The following is a 21,488-nucleotide window of genomic DNA, read 5'->3' as shown; positions in this document are numbered from 1 at the left end:
AATGGCCATAGTTAGGTTCCGGATCCCCTTCTGTGAATACGATCGCTATCAGGACAGTTCAGGACAGGACAGTATAAGCGGGAGGCCAGGGACCAGGCCCCGCCACTAAGCCGCAGCGTGTTTGGGTGAGATCGCCCCGGATACTCTCGGGTGACGTCATCTGCGCCCACGCCGATCCTTTGTGAAGATAGTTGCAGAACCGGGTACAGGAGTGCCCGGCAGGTAAACTCCAAGTGCACCAACGGTACCATTTTCACTCCGGGACACGGTGGCTGCGCAGTCACACACTTATAAATCCACTGACTCACTTGGGGGTGGGGGGAACTTATTCCGCACGGGAACTGGACACGGGATGGGATCACCTGGTGAAGGGAAAGAAAGAGTGAGCGTTCAGCGGACGCTGGTAGTAGTGTCTCCTCTAGGGAGGGACACCTGTTATTTAAGCTGTTGGTTGCTGCAAGTAAACGTATATTGGTTAAGGTATATCACAGTGTGTGTGTTCATGTACATAAGTTCCTGCGAAGACCCACTTCCCCTAGGGCGGAAGCTGTCGCAGGTGAAGGCGCGGCACCAAGTCATAAGTATTGTGAGCATCCCAGGCTCTCCGTGGCAGAGGCTTAGGCCCTGTGAGCCTACAGGTTATACAGCATATGGTAGTGGCCTGTGTCCGATAGGAAGCAGGGCTACATTTGGAGGCGCTGCTGAGATCTTAGACCTGGGGTGCCCCCCCAAGCCAAAAAATACCGCCATGGCCCTTCCCTCGGATCAGGGAATACGCAACTGGGCATGACAAATGCGCACACCCACCCGCCGCGCAGTGGCTGTGACCCGAGTACCCATGGCCCTACCCTTAGAGACATTGCAAACGGCCCTACGGCAACTACCAGGTTTTGCCAAAGCCTGCCTGGTAGACGTACTCATAGATCAAGATGCTAAGTGGAACACCTTGCTGGTAGACTGTCGGCGAGGTCTAGTAGTCCTCGAGCCAGCCGCCCCTCAATATCTGCCGCTTCCAAACACTCCGTCCGGTGGCAGCCCCTTGGTCTATCCCCTTCGGGAACCCCCTGTGGGGGAACTAGGTGACGATGACCCTACCCTCCCCTTTGCTCATTACCCCGCGAGCGAGGCGGGTAGCTGCCCATCAGACTGTAGCTATCCCGGGTCTAGCGCATCCGAAGAAGCGGGGGTGCGTAGTGATATGCTGCAGAAACTCAATGACAAGATAGACCAGTTAACCACTCCCTCAAGCTTACCGCCGTTAGTAGAAGCACTTACCCTAGCCACACATTCTCAAAGATACCGGAAATGAAAGGCCTTCTCGGGGACTCTACCTGTGCCCACGGGAGATGATGGGATAGATCTTTGGAAGGAACATACTAGGGGAGTAATGGAAGAATGGTCTTGTACCGATGTAGTGAAACGCCAACGGCTCATTGAGTGCTTGAGACCCCCGGCATCCACTTTGATCAGCATCCACCGAGAGCAGTATCCCGACCTGACCGCTCGTATGATGATCGAGTTTCTCGTCGAGGCCTATAGCGCGACCGAGGATGATGGGGCCTTGTGGGCTAAGTACTATGCCATTAACCAAAAGGAGGGAGAAGATTTGTCTGCCTATATCCACCGCGTGCAAATCTCCCTGGGACCCCTGCTGCATCATAAATATTTGACCGCCTCCCAGATGGATGAATACCTCCACAAACAATACCTACGGGGGTCCAGTCCTACTCACCCTATTGCAAACATGATTCGCGATAACCTCACTCGAGGACCTCCCCCCTCGTTTATCAAACTGTTACAGCAAGTTAATGAGCACGAAACGCATCTCCTGCTGCACTCTCCACAGAAGTATAAAGCAGCCAGCGTCACTAAACCCAAAGGGAGTGCTGAGAAGAAGTAGGAACCGCCGGACAAATCCGGCACGGAGAGGCCGAAATACGCCGGTCGAACCTCGCCTCCGTATGACCGCCGTACCACACCCCGAGATATGTCCTGCTATAAATGCGGGAAAAAGGGGCATATCTCCTACGATTGTCGGATGGGAGAGTCACGCCACCGGAGTCCGTCACCCAAGAAATTCACGCCCCAGGCCATGATATGCGGTGTATACGAGACCAGCCCCGAAGCCCCTGTTTCCACCCAAAGTGGCGATGACCCCGAGGAGGAGAGTAACCACGTGGGGCCAGTAGCGCTGATCCGGGTACTAGTAGACGGTATCTACTCCTCTGCCCTGCTGGACACGGGATCTCAAGTAACCATCATATATCGCGGTTCTATGATCGACACCTCCAGAAGCGTGCTCTGAAGTCGGCAGGGCATATCAAAGTAAGAGGGCTGAGCAATGACGACTACCCCATTGATGGCATAGTGACCGTGGATCTGGAGATACAACAGCTTAACACGGGGAAGTCTCATCCCATGAAGGTGGACGCCTTGGTGTGTCCAGAACCCAAAGAAATACCTAAGTATCCAATAATACTAGTTACGAATGCGGACATTGTGCAAGCCGTCATCCGGGCCTATCTACATGAAACTAACAAACTGCCCATGTCCAGTTTACAGCTACAACTTATCCAAGTGGATCCAGATTCCCCTCCGGCCCCCGCTGAGGACCACGGACTGCTGTTCTGCGGCCTGGCAGGTCTTACTCGGCTCTTACCGGGAGAAACGCAGAGGGTCCCCGCCTGGTGTGCATATGCTGAACGAGTAGGCGAGGAGCGGCTCTTTTCTCTAGAAAGCACGCCAGAAGAAGATGTCCGCCGAGGATATCGGCAAGTACCGGAATTTCGGGATTGGCCGACCGCCATTCCCCGGCGAATTTATGTGATGGTACAAAATCTTTCGCCATTCTCCATGGCCATCGACGCGGGACAGGGGATATGGAGGATTTACCCCGTCAGCTCGGTGGATGAGGCCGTACAAGTAAAAGCTGCCCGAGTGGAAGATCCCGGATCGCCGTTAGACTTCGACTTTGGCTCGTCCGGGCTGTCGGACACTTGGAAGGAGCGGTTGTGAGTACAGCTGGAAGAGAGACGACCAGTATTCTCTACCGGCAAGATGGATGTGGGGTGTTGCCGACATGCCCAACACACCATTCGGATGACTGATACCAAGCCCTTCAGGGAACGTTCCCGTCGGCTCGCTCCTAGGGACGTAGAAGATGTACGAGTGGCCCTCCGTGAGATGGAAGAAGCCGGAATCGTCACAGAATTCCAAAGCCCTTATGCCTCGCCCATAGTGGTAGTGCGAAAGAAGAATGGGACGGTAGACTACAGGACCCTCAATAATCGAACCGTATCAGACCAGTACAATCTTCCCCGCATAGAAGAAATCTTGGACGCTCTACATGGATGCAAATGGTTCAGTGTACTGGACCTCCGGTCCGGGTACTACCAGGTGCCTATGAGTCATGAAGACCAAGAGAAAACGGCGTTCATTTGCCCATTGGGGTTCTACCAATTCACCCGTATGCCCCAAGGAATATGTGGTGCCCACGCTACCTTCCAGCAGCTAATGGAGAAAACTTTAGGGGACCTGAACCCCCGAGAATGCCTCGTGTATTTGGATGACATCATAGTCTTCGGGAAGACCCTGGAGGAACACGAGGCTCGACTCCTGAAGGTACTTGACCGATTAGCTCAAGAAGGACTCAAGCTCTCCTTAGATAAATGCCGGTTCTGCCGGACGTCGGTGACTTATGTGGGACATATAGTGTCCGCTGAGGGAATCGCCACAGACCCAGCCAAAAAAGAAGCCATCGTAAATTGGCCCCGACCTGACAACGTGGGGGAGTTGCGATCGTTCCTGGGGTTCTGCGGATACTATCGCAGGTTCGTGGAGGGGTATTCTCGACGGGCCAAAGCCCTCAACGCCCTCCTCAAAATATATCCGGAAGACACCGGCCGGAAGGCTACGCCTGCCCGACAACCCTTCGGGGACAAATGGACGACAGAGTGTGAACAAGCCTTCAAGGATCTAAAACAGAGTTTAACCGCGGCCCCCCGTGTTGGCCTATGCAAACCCCGAACAACCATATATATTACATGTGGATGCTAGCCTGAGTGGACTAGGGGCGGTTTTACATCAAAAATACCCAGAGGGACTACGGCCAGTAGCTTATATCAGCCGCAGCCTTACCGTCAGTGAACAAAACTACCCCGTGCACAAACTGGAGTTCTTGGCCCTCAAGTGGGCCATTGTCGACAAGCTTCGTGATTACGTGTACGGTGTGTCGTTCGAGGTGCGGACCGACAACAATCCACTTACCTACATTATAACCTCAGCCAAACTCGACGCGGCCAGCCATCGCTGGTTGGCTGCCCTGTTCAATTACAATTTCACTTTGAAATATAAGCCCGGCCCCTTGAACATTGGAGCTAACGCCCTGTCTAGGCGACATGGGCTGGCCACTACCCCCGATGAAGACCAATGGGAAGAAATTCCGGGACCCGGAATAAGAGCGCTATGTTGTACCGCTGCCATAGTCAATGATCAAGTGGCATTCTCCGAATTAAGGGTGGCTGACTCTCTAGGATGTGCATCCAACGCTATCCCGGAGGCTTATCGGGACCCCAGTGGCATGCACGTTACTTCCGACAAGATTATTGCCTGGAAATATATGGTACGCTACCAAGAGCAAGATCTGGTCGCGGGGGCCATCCGCTATGCTATCTGGCAAAATCGCCCGGCCCTCCTCAGACAGGCTCCGGGCTTATGTAGGAGGTATACTAATGCGGGAAGCCGACAAGATCGAACTACGAGACAATCTACTGTACAAAGTGGTAGAGTATCATAACCACCCGAATAGGAGACAACTAGTACTGCCCAAAAGACTACAGTACTTGGTACTGAGGGCTCTACACGATGAACATGGTCATTTGGGGGTTGACAAAACTTTCGGCCTAGTGAGAGATCGATTTTTCTGGCCCAAAATGAGAGAAGCAGTAGAGCATCACTGTCGACGGTGTGTGTGGTGTATTCAGCGGAAGACATTGCCCACCCGGGCCGCCCCAATGGGCCACTTAAAAAGCACCAGGCCTATGGACTTAGTGTGTATAGACTTCCTATGCATTGAACCGGACAGCCGCGGCATAGGCAATGTGCTGGTCATCACGGATCATTACACCCGCTACGCCCAGGCCTTCCCGACAAAAGATCAAAAAGCCATTACGGTGGCCAAGGTGCTCTGGAAAAAGTACTTTATGCATTACGGGCTTCCGCAACGACTTCATTCCGATCAAGGAAGAGACTTTGAAAGCAACTTAATAAAAGAACTGCTGAAAATCTTGCACATCGCTAAGTCCCGAACTACCCCCTAACATCTCGAAGGGGATGCATTGCCAGAACGGTTCAACCGTACGTTGCTGGACATGCTAGACACATTAACGGGGGTCGAAAAGACTGAATGGAGTCGACACGTGGTGCATGCCTACAATTCCACACGACATGACTCCACGGGATTCTCCCCATACTTCCTCATGTTTGGGCGAGAAGCACGACTGCCGGTGGATATACGGTTGAGAGTCTCCACTGATGGGGTGCATAATACTACTCATTTCCGATATGTACAGCGGTTGCTAGAGAATCTGCAACGGGCCTATATGCAGGCTGAGAAATCTACCGAAAAACTGAACGCCGGGAATAAACGGCGATACGATCATAAAGTTAAACACAGAGACATTAAACCAGGCGATGCCGTACTCCTCCATAACCTGGGAACCACAGTAACCCCAGTAGAGTGCAGCGGAGCTAGGGACTGGCCATAGTTAGGTTCCGGAAACCCTTCTGTGAATACGATCGCTATCAGGACAGTTCTTTATAAGCAGGAGGCCTGGGACCAGGCCCCGCCACTAAGCCGCAGCGTGTCTGGGTGGGATCGCCCCGGATACTCTCGGGTGACGTCATCTACGCCCACGCCGATCCTTTGTGAAGATAGTTGCAGAACCGGGTACAGGAGTGCCCGGCAGGTAAACTCCAAGTGCACCAACGGTACCATTTTCACTCCAGGACACGGTGGCTGCGCAGTCACACACTTATACATCCACTGACTCACTTGGGGGTGGGGGGAATTTATTCCGCACGGGAACTGGACACGGGGTGGGATCACCCGGTGAAGGGAAAGGGAGAGTGAGCGTTCAGCGGACGCTGGTAGTAGTGTCTCCTCTAGGGAGGGACACCTGTTATTTAAGCTGTTGGTTGCTGCAAGTAAACGTATATTGGTTAAGGTATATTGCTGTGTGTGTGTTCATGTGCATAAGTTCCTGCGAAGACCCACTTCCCCTAGGGCGGAAGCTGTCGCAGGTGGAAGCGCTGCACCAAGTCATAAGTATTGTGAGCACCCCAGGCTCTCCGTGGCAGAGGCTTAGGCCCTGTGAGCCTACAGGTTACACAGCATATGGTAGTGGCCTGTGTCCAATAGGAAGCAGGGCTACATAAAGAATTGCAGTCTTACAGCATTCTAGGAATGCTGCACTTAACTGTTAAGTTTTGCTTAAATACTTTTCAAGTGCACGTGGAAAAAGTGGACATTTTGTATAAATGTTGTTCAACATTCTTCCAACTCACAGCATTCTGAGCATATACTGTAAACTAATATCACTAATTTATTAATTGTGTTGTATATAAATAATTTAGAAAAACATACCCTTTTCTGTCAAAGACCATAGTTTTGAAGGAAGTTAATTTTCCACAGTCTTTTTTTAATCTCTGTTTGACAAAAGCAGCAATATTTCACAAACCATGTATAATTAAATAATGAAATAGTGTTACCTGTTGTTGCAGGCACCTGTAATAAGTCTATATTTCAAAGTCAAGCAATTGTTTGAACATAATGGTGAGCTGTTGTACGGAACACACCCAGACACATTAGCAATTATGCTGATTACTTCAGATGATAAAGATCCTGTAATATGAACATAGTAAAATATTATGCTCAGACATATCAAACATAGAGGTTTTAATGATTCTGCGTCACTAAGCTTAAAGCTCCTCTTAATTCCCTTTATCATTGATTCTTAAATGTGCAATTTATTTAAGTATTAGATTGGATGTGTTTCATTTGGAACACTAACACTTATGTATAAACATTATATCTAAATTTGATAATGTATGAACACCAACAAAATGCTATAGAACTACAGCTGCAGCGGCCTTTTTCTAACAAATCACGCGTTGTGTACATCGTAATACCGATGTCATGACGCGCAATGTCTTCCAAACTTTCCGCCTTAAGACGCGAGTGCGGCGAGTGCAGAAAATGGAATTTTAGAGTTCTGGATTTTAAACACCTTAAATTGAACCGGTAGCACAGTACTGTACACAGTGCAATTCATTCATTTCACCCAAAGAAACAGAATCCATGAAATTCAACAAAGCAATCGCGATAAGCGCAGATGCCTGGGGCGATAGGCCACGTTCATGCTGCGTGGAGTACACAAAATCGTTGCCGTGATTTTTTTGAATACATGCCGCTGCAGCTGTACAATGGGACCATAATGATAGCATTAAAGTTTTTGACTTGATGTGAAATTGTAGAAAGCAAAGACACTGTTTTTGTGCAGATGAGCAAATAACATTAAGAAAAAAGTGCCATGCCACAATTATAATTGTCCTATGTACTTTCAGTTTTCAATATACAAATAATGGCTTATTTCTATATCATCTTGATGTGCAGGTAGATAATACTGATTATATACTTTTGCTTTAGCGCTAAATCAATATGTTTAACGCATCTAAAAATAATAACTTTCACCTTTATGGCATTTTTGTAAACAATATCTGGCCAGTTGTTGAGCTGAGACAGACCTCCTATGACCACTACAGGATCTATAAGTGTTGGATATGTCCAGAATTGATACATTCTGTTGTTCTCTTACAGTATTTGCTGATTGTATACCCATTTTGTGGTATGTTTACTTATTGACATAAATAATTAAGCTTACTCGAACAAACAAAAATTAGCTTCTGTATTGTAAATGGAATTTTTTTAGGTACAGGTGCGCCGACGAGTATTCTAAAACTTGCCTTAAAATTGCCTTGGAAAATCTGGTGCTATAACCAACAAGATCCCGGTACATGCTGCAAACATTTCAGTGACATTTCTGCTGAGACTAATGGCCCATCGGATTAACACTGCCAGGAACCCCCGCTGTTAGTCAGATGGGCCATTAGTCTATCTGCAGAAATGTCACTGGAATGTTGCAGCATGTACCGATGATGTATCCAGCATGTACCTGGGTCTTGTTGGTGATTGCCCGAGATTTGTTTTAGAATACTTGTCGGCTCTACAGTAGGAAGAGTACGGATGCAACGGTCAGTTTTGGCCCAGATTCTGAGGAATTCTATGAACATGTCGGGGAAAATCCTTAGGTGTAATGGCCCATCGGATTAACATAGTGGGGATCCCTGCATTTGAATGGGACTCACGCTGTGTGAATACTACCGGGCTGCAAGTCCCATTCAAACGCAGGGATCCCCGCTGTGTTAATCTTATGGGCCATTACAGCATCTATGGACTATGCTGCAGAGTGTTTGCGCGATGCTTGTGAATTTTCCTCACATTTTGGCTCAAAATCGGCAGTTGCATCTGTATATAACAAAAATACTACATATATTTACCAATAGACAGAAATGATCTTTTGTGATTTTTACTTTTTTTCTTCATAACTTGCATTTTGGTTTCCATTATTTCGACAGCTCTAGACATATATTGACTTCCTCTTTCTGGATGTTTAAAAAAATCAAAGCGCTGAGCAGATGTCTTTTCTTGATAAACTGAATTTCTAAAAAACAAAAACAAAAACAAAAAAACAAGATATAGAGAATAAAACATCAGAAAACAATGTTGAGGCAGTCCTTTTCCATGCTTTATTTAAGAGTTTAGGAATCCAATGTAACACACAATAAATTATATTGTATTGAATGTAAGCTATAAGATGAACTCCCGATTTTCTTTCGCATTATCTTGTGAGCAGTTTAACTTTGGTGATCATACAGTCTAAAATCACGCTACAAAAAAACAAAGGAAGCAAAAGCACTCTTAAAGTACTCAGACTTCAAAATGATTTTTTTTCATTCTCTTTGCAATGTACACACTAAACATTGAATCAGTAGTATGTGTTTTGCAGCAAAACCTGTGATTCTATCAAATACAATGACAGTTGTAAACATTCCCCAACACCCATAAAATTCAAGATGATATTGATAATTACTGTATGTAACAAGGTTGGGGATATTAGACATTACTATGCTAATATGTATTGGATACAGATCTATTTACTTTGATATTTATGCAATTGGAGAGTTGCATATATCACATGCAAGTTATTTTTGCCACAGGAATCAGTATAAAAAGTAAGGATGGGCTAGTTCAGATTCTCTGAATCTAAACCCTCCGAACTTGCATGGTTCAGATTCGTGTTGCGTCTCGGATCTTCGTACCCGGTGCGAATCCAAACTTAACCGTGTTATCAATTTTTTATTTGAGAACATCATTACTTCGCTTTAAAGCTGCACCTCCCTTTCCTTTGCCACCAGTTCACATTGGCATTGGCAAGGTAGGATGGGAGTGAGGAGACGTGAGCAGCAGACAGATAATGAGAGACAAAGAAAAGGAGACATGCAGAGATAGAGAAACAGCGGAGAGGGGCAGAGAGACATACACACAGACCTGAGTCGCAGAGAGAGAAACAAAGGCAAATACAAAAGTTAAATAATATATATATGTAGTCAGGTCCCCAAAGAGTCCTCCCGGTGGCGTCAGAGGCACGGCGCCGCCATCTTTGTTATGTCCGCACGGGCGCGGAGGCTCGCGCATGCGCAGACGCGACGGCCAATATAGTGAGCGTGAAGGGGCAGAGATGGCGCTCCGTAGTGCAGGGACTCCCCAAGATCGTGCAGGCACAGTTAAGCATAGCGGCGGCCATTACAGCTTCGACAGGCGCAGTAAAGATAGCGCACGCGGTCCCAATGCTAAAGAGGTCCTGAGGGGACTACAATTCCCAGCAGCCTCTGGGGACTGCCCTTTCACCCACATCACGTGCAGCCAGCCAGCAAATAGGGTTTGCAGCTTCTCCTGTTGGAGAAGGATACAATGTTGCAGAGACCACTCTAGTCAGTTGTAGCTGGGAGAAGGAAGGGGGAGGAAGTGTGTAAGGAGCAAGTGACTTCTTACACTAGGCCAGGTTACCCCCAGGCCCCAGGTAGGCCCCACTCCCCACTAGTTTAGTGGGTAAGTTCATAGGGAAGGCCCCTTAGGTAGGGACCCTGCCCTTAGCTGAGAGTAAGTCTAGTCAGAGACACAGCTGCAGTGCTGTGTGCTCTGACAAGAAGAGACAGTGCTGTATGCAGTTCAGCTAGAGTAGTTGCTTTGGCTGTGTCAGGGAAAGGCCTCTCATAGGAAGAAGGGGGGTTGCTTTCTAAGTATATAGTGTGTGTAATATCACCAGTGCCAGTTGCACGTGGTGAGCAGCCAGAGTCTGGGATCAGACAGTATCTACAGTAAGAGATCTTCTGCATGTAGGGGCTAGGGTAGAGGTATACCCCCAGGGCCCAGTTAGTCCCCTGAGACACTAGAGGAATATTGTATGTGATAGGGACTGCCTTAAGACAGGGACTCCTTCACCATACTCATAGAGGAAGATACATGCTGCAGGACAGTGCCTGAATGCCCGTGCAACCTGAGTGCAGGAAGAGTATCTGACTCCATAGCAGAGACAGTGGTAAAGGATCATTCCGGCTGGGGATCCCTTCCCTGTGGAACCAGCGTGTGTATCCATTCCTGCAGATAGCAGTGCAGTGCGGCGTGGGATCACTGTGCGGTGTTGCTGAGTTCCAAGGATTATCCTGATCAGGAGCAGTGATCAGGGAGGTAGTATAAAAGTGCACCACCGGGCCCCAACACAGGGAAGCACTATCCCTCACAGTCACATTCACATTATTGTTGTGTACACTCAAGGGATAAAGCACATCATTATCAAAGGGACTGAGGGTGATGTGATGATGGACATGTGGGTGAGGGGATGGTATGCATTCAGGGTGATGCAATGTTATTGATGTTATGCAAAGAGAGTTTCATTGAAGTTATCGTTCATGCTCAGTAAATACTGTTTATTCACATTGTGTGTATTTGCTGTATGGTTGTTCTGGTGAGGGCACACTCCCACCACGTTGGGATCCCTCATCAGTGGAGGCGCTGCACCGAGTGTAAGTATATACCCCAGGTTCCCCGTGGCGGAAGCTCAGCCCTCCTGGTTGCCAAACAGGTACAGCACCACACTGATAAGTAGTCAGATACACCTACCCACCCCAATCTCACTTAGGGTGGGGGAAAGAGGGCTATATATATATATATATATTGACACCTCCAGCCATAAATCTCATCCACACCGGGGGAAGGACCAGCACAGATAACATTCCAAGAGACACTGTTTTTAAGTAATCCTTGCTTCATTCATTGTAACATCGCCGGAAGAAGAGATCAGTGTATCTCGAAAGCTCGCACAAATAAAAGCATTTCGTTAGCCACAGAACGGTATCATCTATTTATTTTTCCTCCAGGAGACCTTAGAGACGTTATACCGCATGCAGAACCGGATGGTGGTGATATGAAATCACAAACTGCTTTTTATATATTTTAATCCTGTGAGTGCGATTCCAATCCCCCCCACCCCCCATCCTCCTTCCCCCTTTTTACAATAAACATACAGTGTTATGCTATGGGCTGTGCGCTCTCTCTCTTTTTCTGTTTTTAGATATTTGTGGAGGTGGTTAACCCCGTGTGAGAGCAGTCGAAGACCCCTATATCTACACCGAATACCTACCATTATGGACTAACTATTGAAGGACTGGTTGGACTTTTTTACATAATTTTCTTTTTTCTTTTTTTCAGCACGTTTTGCACTTTTTATGTATATGAAATAGGTTGTGTTTTAGTATAGTTTATTAGGTAATATTGTTCACTATTTATATGTTGTTAAAAGAATTCATTTCACATAAAAATATCCCAATTTTCACATTAATATATGCACTTTCAACAATATTAACACAATCCATTCGATTGATGGAACTATAGTTCACTCATTACAAATTATCACGGTACTGTTTTTGGCGCTACAATTTTTTGCTCATATATATATATATATATATATATATATAAAATAATAAAGAAGAAGCACGTTCTCTTAGTGTAATAGAGTAAAACAATGGAGGACAGGAACGCAGTGTGGGAGCAATGCTGGTATGCTGGAGTCCTCGAAGGAAGAATGAGTATTTACTTCAGGTGCAACTACACACATTCACAGTCCTCTAACAGCAATAATGTTTTTTTAGGTATACCATGATGAAGTCGCACCCTAATCAATGAAACCTATACCTAACTGCCCATTACTGCTTTTAAAGGACTGTGAATGTGTGTGGTTGCATCTGGAATATCCTTTCTCACTGACAAGTCACAGAGATTATCTTCAGGAGTGTACTGTACTCATCTGCACCCACGCTCATGTTATGTGGAGTGCCACAGGGCTCTATCCTATCTCCTATGTTTTTTGCAGTATACAGTACATATTGCCACAAGGTGACATAATCAGACGGCATGGCCTGGGTTATCACTGCTCGACAGATGACACTCAACTCTACTTGACCTTTGCACGAGGCACTAAGAATCCATTAGCAGTCTTCATTAGATCTGAGCTCCTAGAGTGGAGGATTGCCAGAGGGTTGAGATTGAATCATGATAAGACAGAAGTGCTCATAGTAGATGCTCACCGTCGGAAGACAACAAGACTGCAGCTAGGTCAAGACACTGGCCTTAAACTTGGGGGCTCCCAGCTGCTATAGTTCAAGTGGCTGTGTAACTTCACTATCCCTAAACTGCTAAGTATACAGCTAATAATACCCTCCCAATTATGATGACTTTACTAAGGATCTTGGGTGCCTGGTCTAATCATTGTGTAGCCCTGTTTCCCCTTGAATGCAAGAGTGCGCAAGCGAACAAGCCTTCACCCTGGACGAGGCCTAAGACTTGAGCAACAAGTATCAAACATATGACTCAGGTGCTAATGAATATAGTAAAAATAGACATGCAGTATGGCATAAACAGTCAGCTTAATATGTATGCCCCCAAATTTTTTGTCAAGTGATCAAAGCAATACTGATAAAGATATGGATGCTAAGCATAAGTATAATAACGATTTTGATATTTTTACTATCTCCTGAGGAGAGCGAATGTATGTGTCAAGAGGATAAAATAATGATATGCAGTACAGCAAGAACACAACGTTCAGAGATTAAAGCCACTTTAATGTTATGTAAAAGCATAATTAGAAAAACGAATTCAAACAAATTCCTATGATCTGATTTGTTGCCTTGAGTTAAAAATCTCACAAGAAGAGACATGCAATTTTTTCACTGAACTTTCCAAAGTAGGGGACATTTGCAGTTTTTTTTATACAGTAGCAAACATGTTCATTATACTGTATGTTGCAATATTTACACATTTCTGGTGAAAATCACAAAATCTTGCAGTAATCTGATGAAAATGGTGCACTCCTCAGCAATATATACTGTATATTTGTAAAAATGTGTCAAAAAACCCAATTTGAGAAGTTTCCAAAAAAATTGTGAAGCAAATTTGAAGAGATTTACACTCTTCTACATAATATATAAGTCTATATAGTCACCGTGTCTTCTGCAACAACTTCTCATTTTTAGTGTTTTTCTATTACACACAATTCTATTTTAGATTAATTATGCTTATTGATCTAATGCTTATAAATTCTGTGTCCATTACTAGCAATGTTTAATATATATTTTTCTATATTAATCCAATAATGTATTTACCTTTTAATTGTGCTCTGTGTTCCATTGTCTATTAAGTAGACTGCTTTTGCGTTGTTCACAGAGCTGTATCCTCTTGTTGCTAGACAAAAACAAATTGAGATTTCAAGTTAAATAGTAATCCAGAAAAATGTAATTATTTGAAATTGTGGAGAAATACCTTCCAGTTTTCTAAATTCTTGTTTTGAAACCAATCCACTAAATCTAACCGGAAAAGTTTGCAAGATGGTGAGCACACTCAAAAAATAAATGTTTTAAATTTAATGTAGGTCTACAGTAAAACAAAGTTCTATGTAATTAAAGCAAGGGATAAATGCCATTGTGATGGTGAGGGGGTAACCAGGCTCGCTAATAAAGGTCAAGCCGACTTGGTTGCCCCTGAGTCACATTGTGGGGTCCTAGTATCAGCTCTTGGACCGGGCTGTCGTGTATGTAGTGCTATACATTGTATGAAAATATGCGACAATAAAGAATTAATTTTGTTTTTGCCTTTCCAAGAGTGCCAGTAAGCAGAGATTGCTTGACTATGAGTTTCAAGGTGGGTTTTGCGGAGAACGTATTTTCAGATTGTGGCTATGTAGCGGGGTTCCAGAGTTACTGGATACCCCAAAAAGGTAGCCGGGAATCAGGTCAGATTCTCGGATTCCTTGAAGCTCCGATCAAAATTCTACCCTGAAAAAGTTCTTGCAGCTCACCGCCAGGAGTCCCTGCTTCAGCACAGACCAGAAAGGTAAAAAGGGGCATAGGGATTTGTGTATCCGGGGTATAGTCATGGGTCCCTGGTTTAGGGGGAGTCCCCCACGGTATATGGACCAAACCCCGGACCTGGTATAGGGGTTCGTGGTCTCTCCAAGCATGTATAAGGTTGTGGGAGTAAAATTATTTCTATGTCCAGCTTCGGTACAATTGAAGCAACCCTGAAAATGAACCTAAGCTTTATTTGAAGAAACTTTTTATTAAAACTTCTCATAGGAAGGTCTAGGAGCTCTGAAAATGAATGTGCACATCTTTTCAATAGATCCTAGGGAATGAGGTACTTAGAAGAATTTTGTAAGAATTTTATTAACATGGTGTATAACAGTGTATATGTGTATGCCCCGTATATGAACTGGGGAATTTTCAAGTCCTTGGTTGCGAGAGACCAGATGGCCACCAGACTTGGTGCCACTGTGTCTGGTCGGGTCCCGGACTTGAAAGTCTCAGAGATGCCAAGGTGTTAGAGCAGGCGGAGTACCGAAGTTACACTCAAGTACCCACGTCCTGACATGAATAAGGGCTATCCGGCGACCATTTGCCCAACCAAGACTCTGAGGAGCCTGGCACAATGGGGGTTTCAATATACTAAGTGGCAGAGGTGCCAGGTTGGCGCATGTCCCTTAGCATAATTGAAATCAGTGCCCTTCTGGCTTCAGAGTACCAGCAAATCTGTGATAGGCTGGTAGAAATATTCCCACGTGCTGATTGGCTATAGCGGTTTGTGAATGGGTCTGAAAATCCTATAAGAAACCTAGCAGCCAATCAGGTCAGAGAGATTCTAAGTACCAAGACAGCAGCAGCAGATTTGAACTGACCAAAAGATGCTCTGAGAGAAATAGACACGGGCCGACTTTTCAGGGGCCAAGTCCTAAAAAGAGATGTAGCGGTCGCGGCTGGAACTACAAGCCGAAAGAGTACCAGGAAGTTTGGTACTCGCTCCCGGTCAAAGGATTTCATCACCTCCAGAGTGTAAAGAGTGGTGGCGTCAGGAACTGCATGCCGAATTGAGTTCCAGGACTTTTGCGGATACATCCCGGTCATTGAAAGAACGTGTAAAGACTTTGTTTTCTGAGATATTTCGACTAGGAAAGATTAATTTTGTAGCTCAGACCCCCAGTAAGTGTGTTTTCTTCTGCATATTGTAATTCATTTTGTGTATGTCTGTTTCTTAGGAATACATGCAATTTGTTTTACTCCTTGTTTCTGCTCATTGATATGATCCAAGAATAAATGTGTAAATTCCTGGTCTCCCGTGACAGTCATACACCAGCACATTTTTTTTAATACTGTAGTATACTTACATATTTTTAAATGAAAAGATGTTAAAATTATTAATTTATTATGAATCTACTTCAGAATTCTTAATACATTTTTAATGCCATCTATACTTCGTTACTCTATTTAAAAAGGACAAAATAGGAACAGGGGAGGGGGCAGGAGTTTCCATTTTTGTGAAGATAAGGCCCTCAAATAGAGACTGTAAATATTTTGGTTAAAACTGGCAACAAAAATGTTGCTGCTATAATGAGGCAATCTATGGTCCTCCTGGACAGGGTTAGGAATTGGACAGGCTTCAAATATTGAAGACATCACTGTCATTTGGCAATTAAAGTAAAGCTAATCCTTATGAGACACTTCAATGTTCCCCATGTGATCAGGAGAGTCCCTATTGCATATTGTGTCTGATTTCTAAAACATACTTTATTCTTTCATTAAAATGAATACTAGATTTTAGTTCCCCTCATCCCCTAAGTACACCGATAATAGAAATGCACTGTATAGGTGTACAAACTTTTTGGGTCAAAACAGACCCTAAATTAGCATGACCATTCAAACCAGAGTGCCACCATACAAATTTGTAATCTGTTGTCATACTATACAACCTTCTACAGTACATACTGGAATGTTAACACAAGCAGCAAGAGTAATTCACTACTATATTATGCGTGCAGCAAGTAATACATACCTCGGGAGTAATGTTGCTCAGTGTAAGAAAGTAAAACACAGGCCATTGTTATTGAAATTCCAAGCATTAGGAATATTCTCATTCTATGCAAAAAAATAAATGATTAATACATACCATTAAAAGCCCCCCGTTGTGAAATGGGTGATATTTAAAAAACATTTTTTTTTAATCATACGGTTAGATGCTGTTTTACTTAGACTTTTGAATTCCATCAACAATACAACTCCAATACCTTTACAGTACATTTTTTGCAATATGTTTCAAATGTGATATGCCAAATACTGTAAGTACACATGATATATTGTAATATTTTATCTAAAAACGAATGAAATGCAAATATTCAAATTTGAGTTTTAATTCTAAGACCTGTTTATCTGTTTATGTTGGAAATATAATTCTTTGACGAGCTTTAAAATTTAGCATCATCCTGCTTGTATAGCATTTTGCAATGTAAAAATGACTAAAGTATCATATATTTTATATACGTATATATATAAAGAAATACAGACAGCGCCCCTGTCAAAGACACCCAAATTGCTGTATATTGATCTCGTGCAGCAAGATGATGCACCCAGCACAGATGTCTATTTGAAATATAATATAAAATTGGATTGTGGTAAGGTAACAGTGGATAATTAAGAAAAAAAATGTGAATATGAATAAAGAATAAAAATGGATGGAAAAACCATAAAATGTGAAAAATGTAAAAAATGTATGTAACTTCATTACCAAAAATGTGATATATGCAAAAAAGAAAAAAATATAAAAAATGTGTGGCAATGATAAAAATACTAACACATAGTACATAAATAAAAAACATAAAATAGGAAGAAAAAAAAAAGATATATATATATATATATATATATATTTATATTTTCCATTTCTGGAAATATGTTTTCATGTATTTGAAGCATATATATATATATATATATATATATATATATATATATATATATATATATATATATATATATATATATATATGCTTCAGATACATGAAAACATATTTCCAGAAATGGAAAATAGGAACAAATGCTATTTCAATAGCATAATTAGTTAACCCTACACATAAATGCTTAGAATTAGTAAATAGATCATAATGTCTTTTTGAATATGTACTAAAGAGTAATATCTTTTTTATTTCTACACAGAAACATTAACATTATTGAAACGACTATCTTATTGTGTCTGGGTATTGCAAAATGTCATCATGCTATTTACATAGAATAAACTCTACATATCATTACAAATGTAAGTCACATTTATGTATTTCACAACTCTTTATAAACCTTACCTTAGGTTAGATATGAGAATCAGAAAATATTAATAGACGTATAAGAATCGGTGTGTGGTCGTAGTACTGTACAGTATATGTTTGACGTTTCATACAGTTCCCTGCAGATCAAACACACAGCTATTATAAACCTGCAGGTAACCACATAATATATATATATATTTTAATACATGTGCATTAGTAGATAAGTAACCAAGCTTTCAAAATTCATAACAAATCATTTATCTTAGTTATATTTGATTAAATGTTTGTGCTATACAAAAAAAATCAATACAAATTATTTCTTACCTTTTTTTTGTGATGATTAATTTCCAAATGTATTTTCTGTATCAGGAACTTTTTTGCAATGCAAAACTGAAGTACCCACAGGTGGTTTTGTGCAGTGTAGGCTGTCATGCACCAATACGTTTTAAATTGGTCAGGGGGAAATAATGATCTATTCTGGATAACATTTCTCCTTATGCATCCCATCTTTAATAAAAAATAATAATAACATATTCATCATTTAATAAATACATATTAACGTTTGTGTAACATTTAACACATTTACTGGGAGTCGGGTGTAGAAATATGGATCTTTTTCTGGTAAATTAATTGGATCCCTAATATACAATTCAGTATTTGCAGAGAAACAAATCAAGTCCTCCTATGCCTAAAGCAAATCAACTACTTTTTGCAAGAATACTCTTTTTTTTGCTTTGTTTTCTTCTCATTTTGTTTTGATCTCGCCCTTGTATTAATATTAGCCAAAAATGGTTATTACAGTATAATTGGAATCTGTATTTTTCCAAGACAAATGGTAAAACCCAAAAAGTTAGCGTTTGGTAACATAATATTATTAGCAAAAATAATCATTAACTTCTAGTCCAAAAGTGGTTTACAAATAGTATTAATTTCTTAACCGTAGAATCACCCAATCATGTCATTAGAGATGCATAACATTTGTTGCTTAAGTTTACAAACTAGTCAATATTGCTCAATTTTTGGTATGTTAGTAAATAATTTTTCTAGAAATGGAATAATTTCACCAAAAATGTTCCCCTCTCTCTCTCTCCCTTTTTCTGTGTCTGTCTCTGTGTGTCTGTCTCTCTGTGTCTGTCTCTCTGTGCCTGTCTCTCTGTGTCTGTTTCTCCGTGTCTGCTTCTCCGTGTCTGCCTCTCTGTCTCCAGGCGAAGCCATATTTCAGAACCTTGATGTTGCTTGAATAAACGAATGTAGATTACCTGGTGAAATGCAACAATTTTGCTCTACATATCTGTAATGGATTTTCTGGCCTAGCCTGACCCTCCCAATCTCACATTGGCCCTTGTGGTCTAACCAGCCCCCATTACAGTGTAGTGTCTGGTGGTGCACCTGTTGGTAACAGGACTCCTGAGTCTCCCGCATGATGTTGTGTGGGGATTGCCAACCCAGACAGGCAGCTGAGGTAGTGTACTTGAGTCCTACCTATATCCAGTGCAGCGCCTCCACCTCATCAGGATCCCAGCGTCCGCTTGTGGATGGTCCTGGTGAGGAACTCCTATGTGGTGCACTCCTCTGTGTAATCACTCCACACTTACACACGAGGGTATGATTGAACAAGATCATCTTTATTGAAGTGAGGTGGGCCAGCTGCCCCTCACAGCGGTTGTGCTCAGCCGCTCATGCTCACTGCACTGCCCTTTGAAAGGTATGTCTTCCCAATCTGGTGGATTCCCTATCTCCCCTCAGGGAGATATTCCCTGTGCCAGGTCCCTGGTCACAGTCTAGTGAGCCGCCTCCTCCCAAGTCTGTACTCAGACTTGCTCCTTACTCCAACAACTACAACCAACTCTAACTTTTGAGCAGTGCTGTGCCTTATGTATCCTCTGGGGGCAGGCACAACTCTGACATCACTAATTATGGATTCAGAGTATGTGGCCATACATAGGGCACATATACATCCATACATAGGGCACCTCACCAGGGTATGAGGGCAAACCTCCATAATTACTGCTGGCATTCCCATAACTTACCAAGCCTTACTGCCAGCAGGAGAGATGACTGTAGTCCATTTTAAAGCATGGCTACATATCATTACAAATGTGAGATACATTTATGTTTTTCACAACTACAAATACAATCTTACAGGTGTAGCAAGACTTACTGTTCTGTGACCACACCCAACCAAGTGCAATAACCTGGCACTTCATTGAATGTCACGGCCCAGTGACACAGCAGTGTTTGGCTGTTGCTGTAGTACTTTGCAGTAATGATAGGGGGTGTCTTTAACCTAAATTCAATGCACAGTATTCAAAAGCCTTTGCTACAGTAATGTACATTTTGTATTGTTCTGTGTAATATAACCTACCCCTTGTCCCCATACACTCTTTCAATTCTAGGAAACTTCAGATAACAGAAACAGTCTTTATATATTATGACATATTTATTAATGTAAATTAGAGAAACATGTATTGTACTGTATATCGATATAAGATTTATGAAAATAATTCTTGCTTTATATAAAAGAAGTACTATGGAGAGAGACCTCGCTCAAACCCCTAGATGGAGTAGCGTGCTGCCAAGGGAGTGTCGTGATAAAGATGGGGGAGTGTACCTGAGACAGGTACAAAAGGTCCCTTATATTGGCGCACAGCAGACCCTTATGATATACTATGGTCAGGGGTGAATGAATATGTACAAAGCACAAAAAAAATAAAAAAAGTTTATTAAACATCTTTAAAATGTTGTGTGGTGTAATTCACTTAGATAAAAATAGACTGGATAAGTCTATGCGTGCATCCTGTCTCAGCTGCAGTGCTGGTGTGGATCAAAGTGTCACGATGCACCCTGTTTGTGTGCTAATATTGATCTCTGAGACCCTTTGTAACTGAGGGAATCATTGCCAGCTCGCATATGCTATATATAGTGTGTTTAGCGTGTGAGCACAGGGAGCACTGTCAAAGTTGTAGCAGTGCTGGACACCTCTTTAAGTGGGTGTATCAAGAAGTGCACGATCTAAATATCAAATAAATGGATTTTAGCCTTTCCAAATCAGCGCATCACATCAGTGCAGGCAGCTACTATACAACGTAGACTTGCTACACACACTATCAAGATTTGGCTGAGTATCAGTAAACATTTGCATGCAGTGATCTCTCACACTCTGTCTCAAACACCTCCTATTTTGAGCCATCTGGCATGAGATCACTACCCCACACTGGCACTGACTAGGGATACCCAGTAGTAGTATAGACTTATCCAGTCTATTTTTAGCTAAGTGAATTACACCTCACAACATTTTAAAGATATTTAATAAACTTTTTTTATTTTTTTTGTGCTTTGTACATATTCATTCACCCCTGACCATAGTATATCATAAGGGTCTGCTGTGCGCCAATATAAGGGACATTTTGTACCTGTCTCAGGTACACTCCCCCATCTTTATATAAAAGAAATAACAAAGACTTGGGGAAAAAATACAATCTGCTTCCGCCAAAATCAAGATATAGACGCATTAATTAGACAGTTTTGTCGGAACATCACTGCGAATGTGCGCTCTAGGTATACTGTATGGAATGCATGAGTGGCATATACCAAATGAATGGAATGCATTCCATTCAATTACTAAGCATGCATACTCTAAACCTACTAGTGATGTTCTGTGTTACTGGATGACGT

The 21,488-nt window shown here is 43.0% G+C and overlaps 1 protein-coding gene across 1 annotated transcript in view; it reads right to left on the bottom strand.

The window, feature by feature from the left end:
- TPO (thyroid peroxidase) overlaps positions 1-21,488 on the bottom strand; it is a 103,049-nt gene that overhangs the window by 59,407 nt on the left and 22,154 nt on the right. Inside the window, exons 2-4 of the mRNA XM_075595052.1 lie at positions 13,837-13,915; positions 8,617-8,780; positions 6,769-6,901 (exon numbers count right to left, since the gene is read on the bottom strand). Of these exons, the coding sequence (XP_075451167.1) occupies positions 6,769-6,901; positions 8,617-8,780; positions 13,837-13,915 (376 nt within the window). The remainder of the gene's footprint in view (positions 1-6,768; positions 6,902-8,616; positions 8,781-13,836; positions 13,916-21,488) is intronic.

Source organism: Ascaphus truei, chromosome 4 (assembly GCF_040206685.1).
Source record: "Ascaphus truei isolate aAscTru1 chromosome 4, aAscTru1.hap1, whole genome shotgun sequence".
Lineage (NCBI taxonomy): Eukaryota > Metazoa > Chordata > Amphibia > Anura > Ascaphidae > Ascaphus > Ascaphus truei.
The sequence above is the reverse complement of the archived record's forward strand: the minus strand, read 5'-3'. Positions and strand labels throughout refer to the sequence as shown.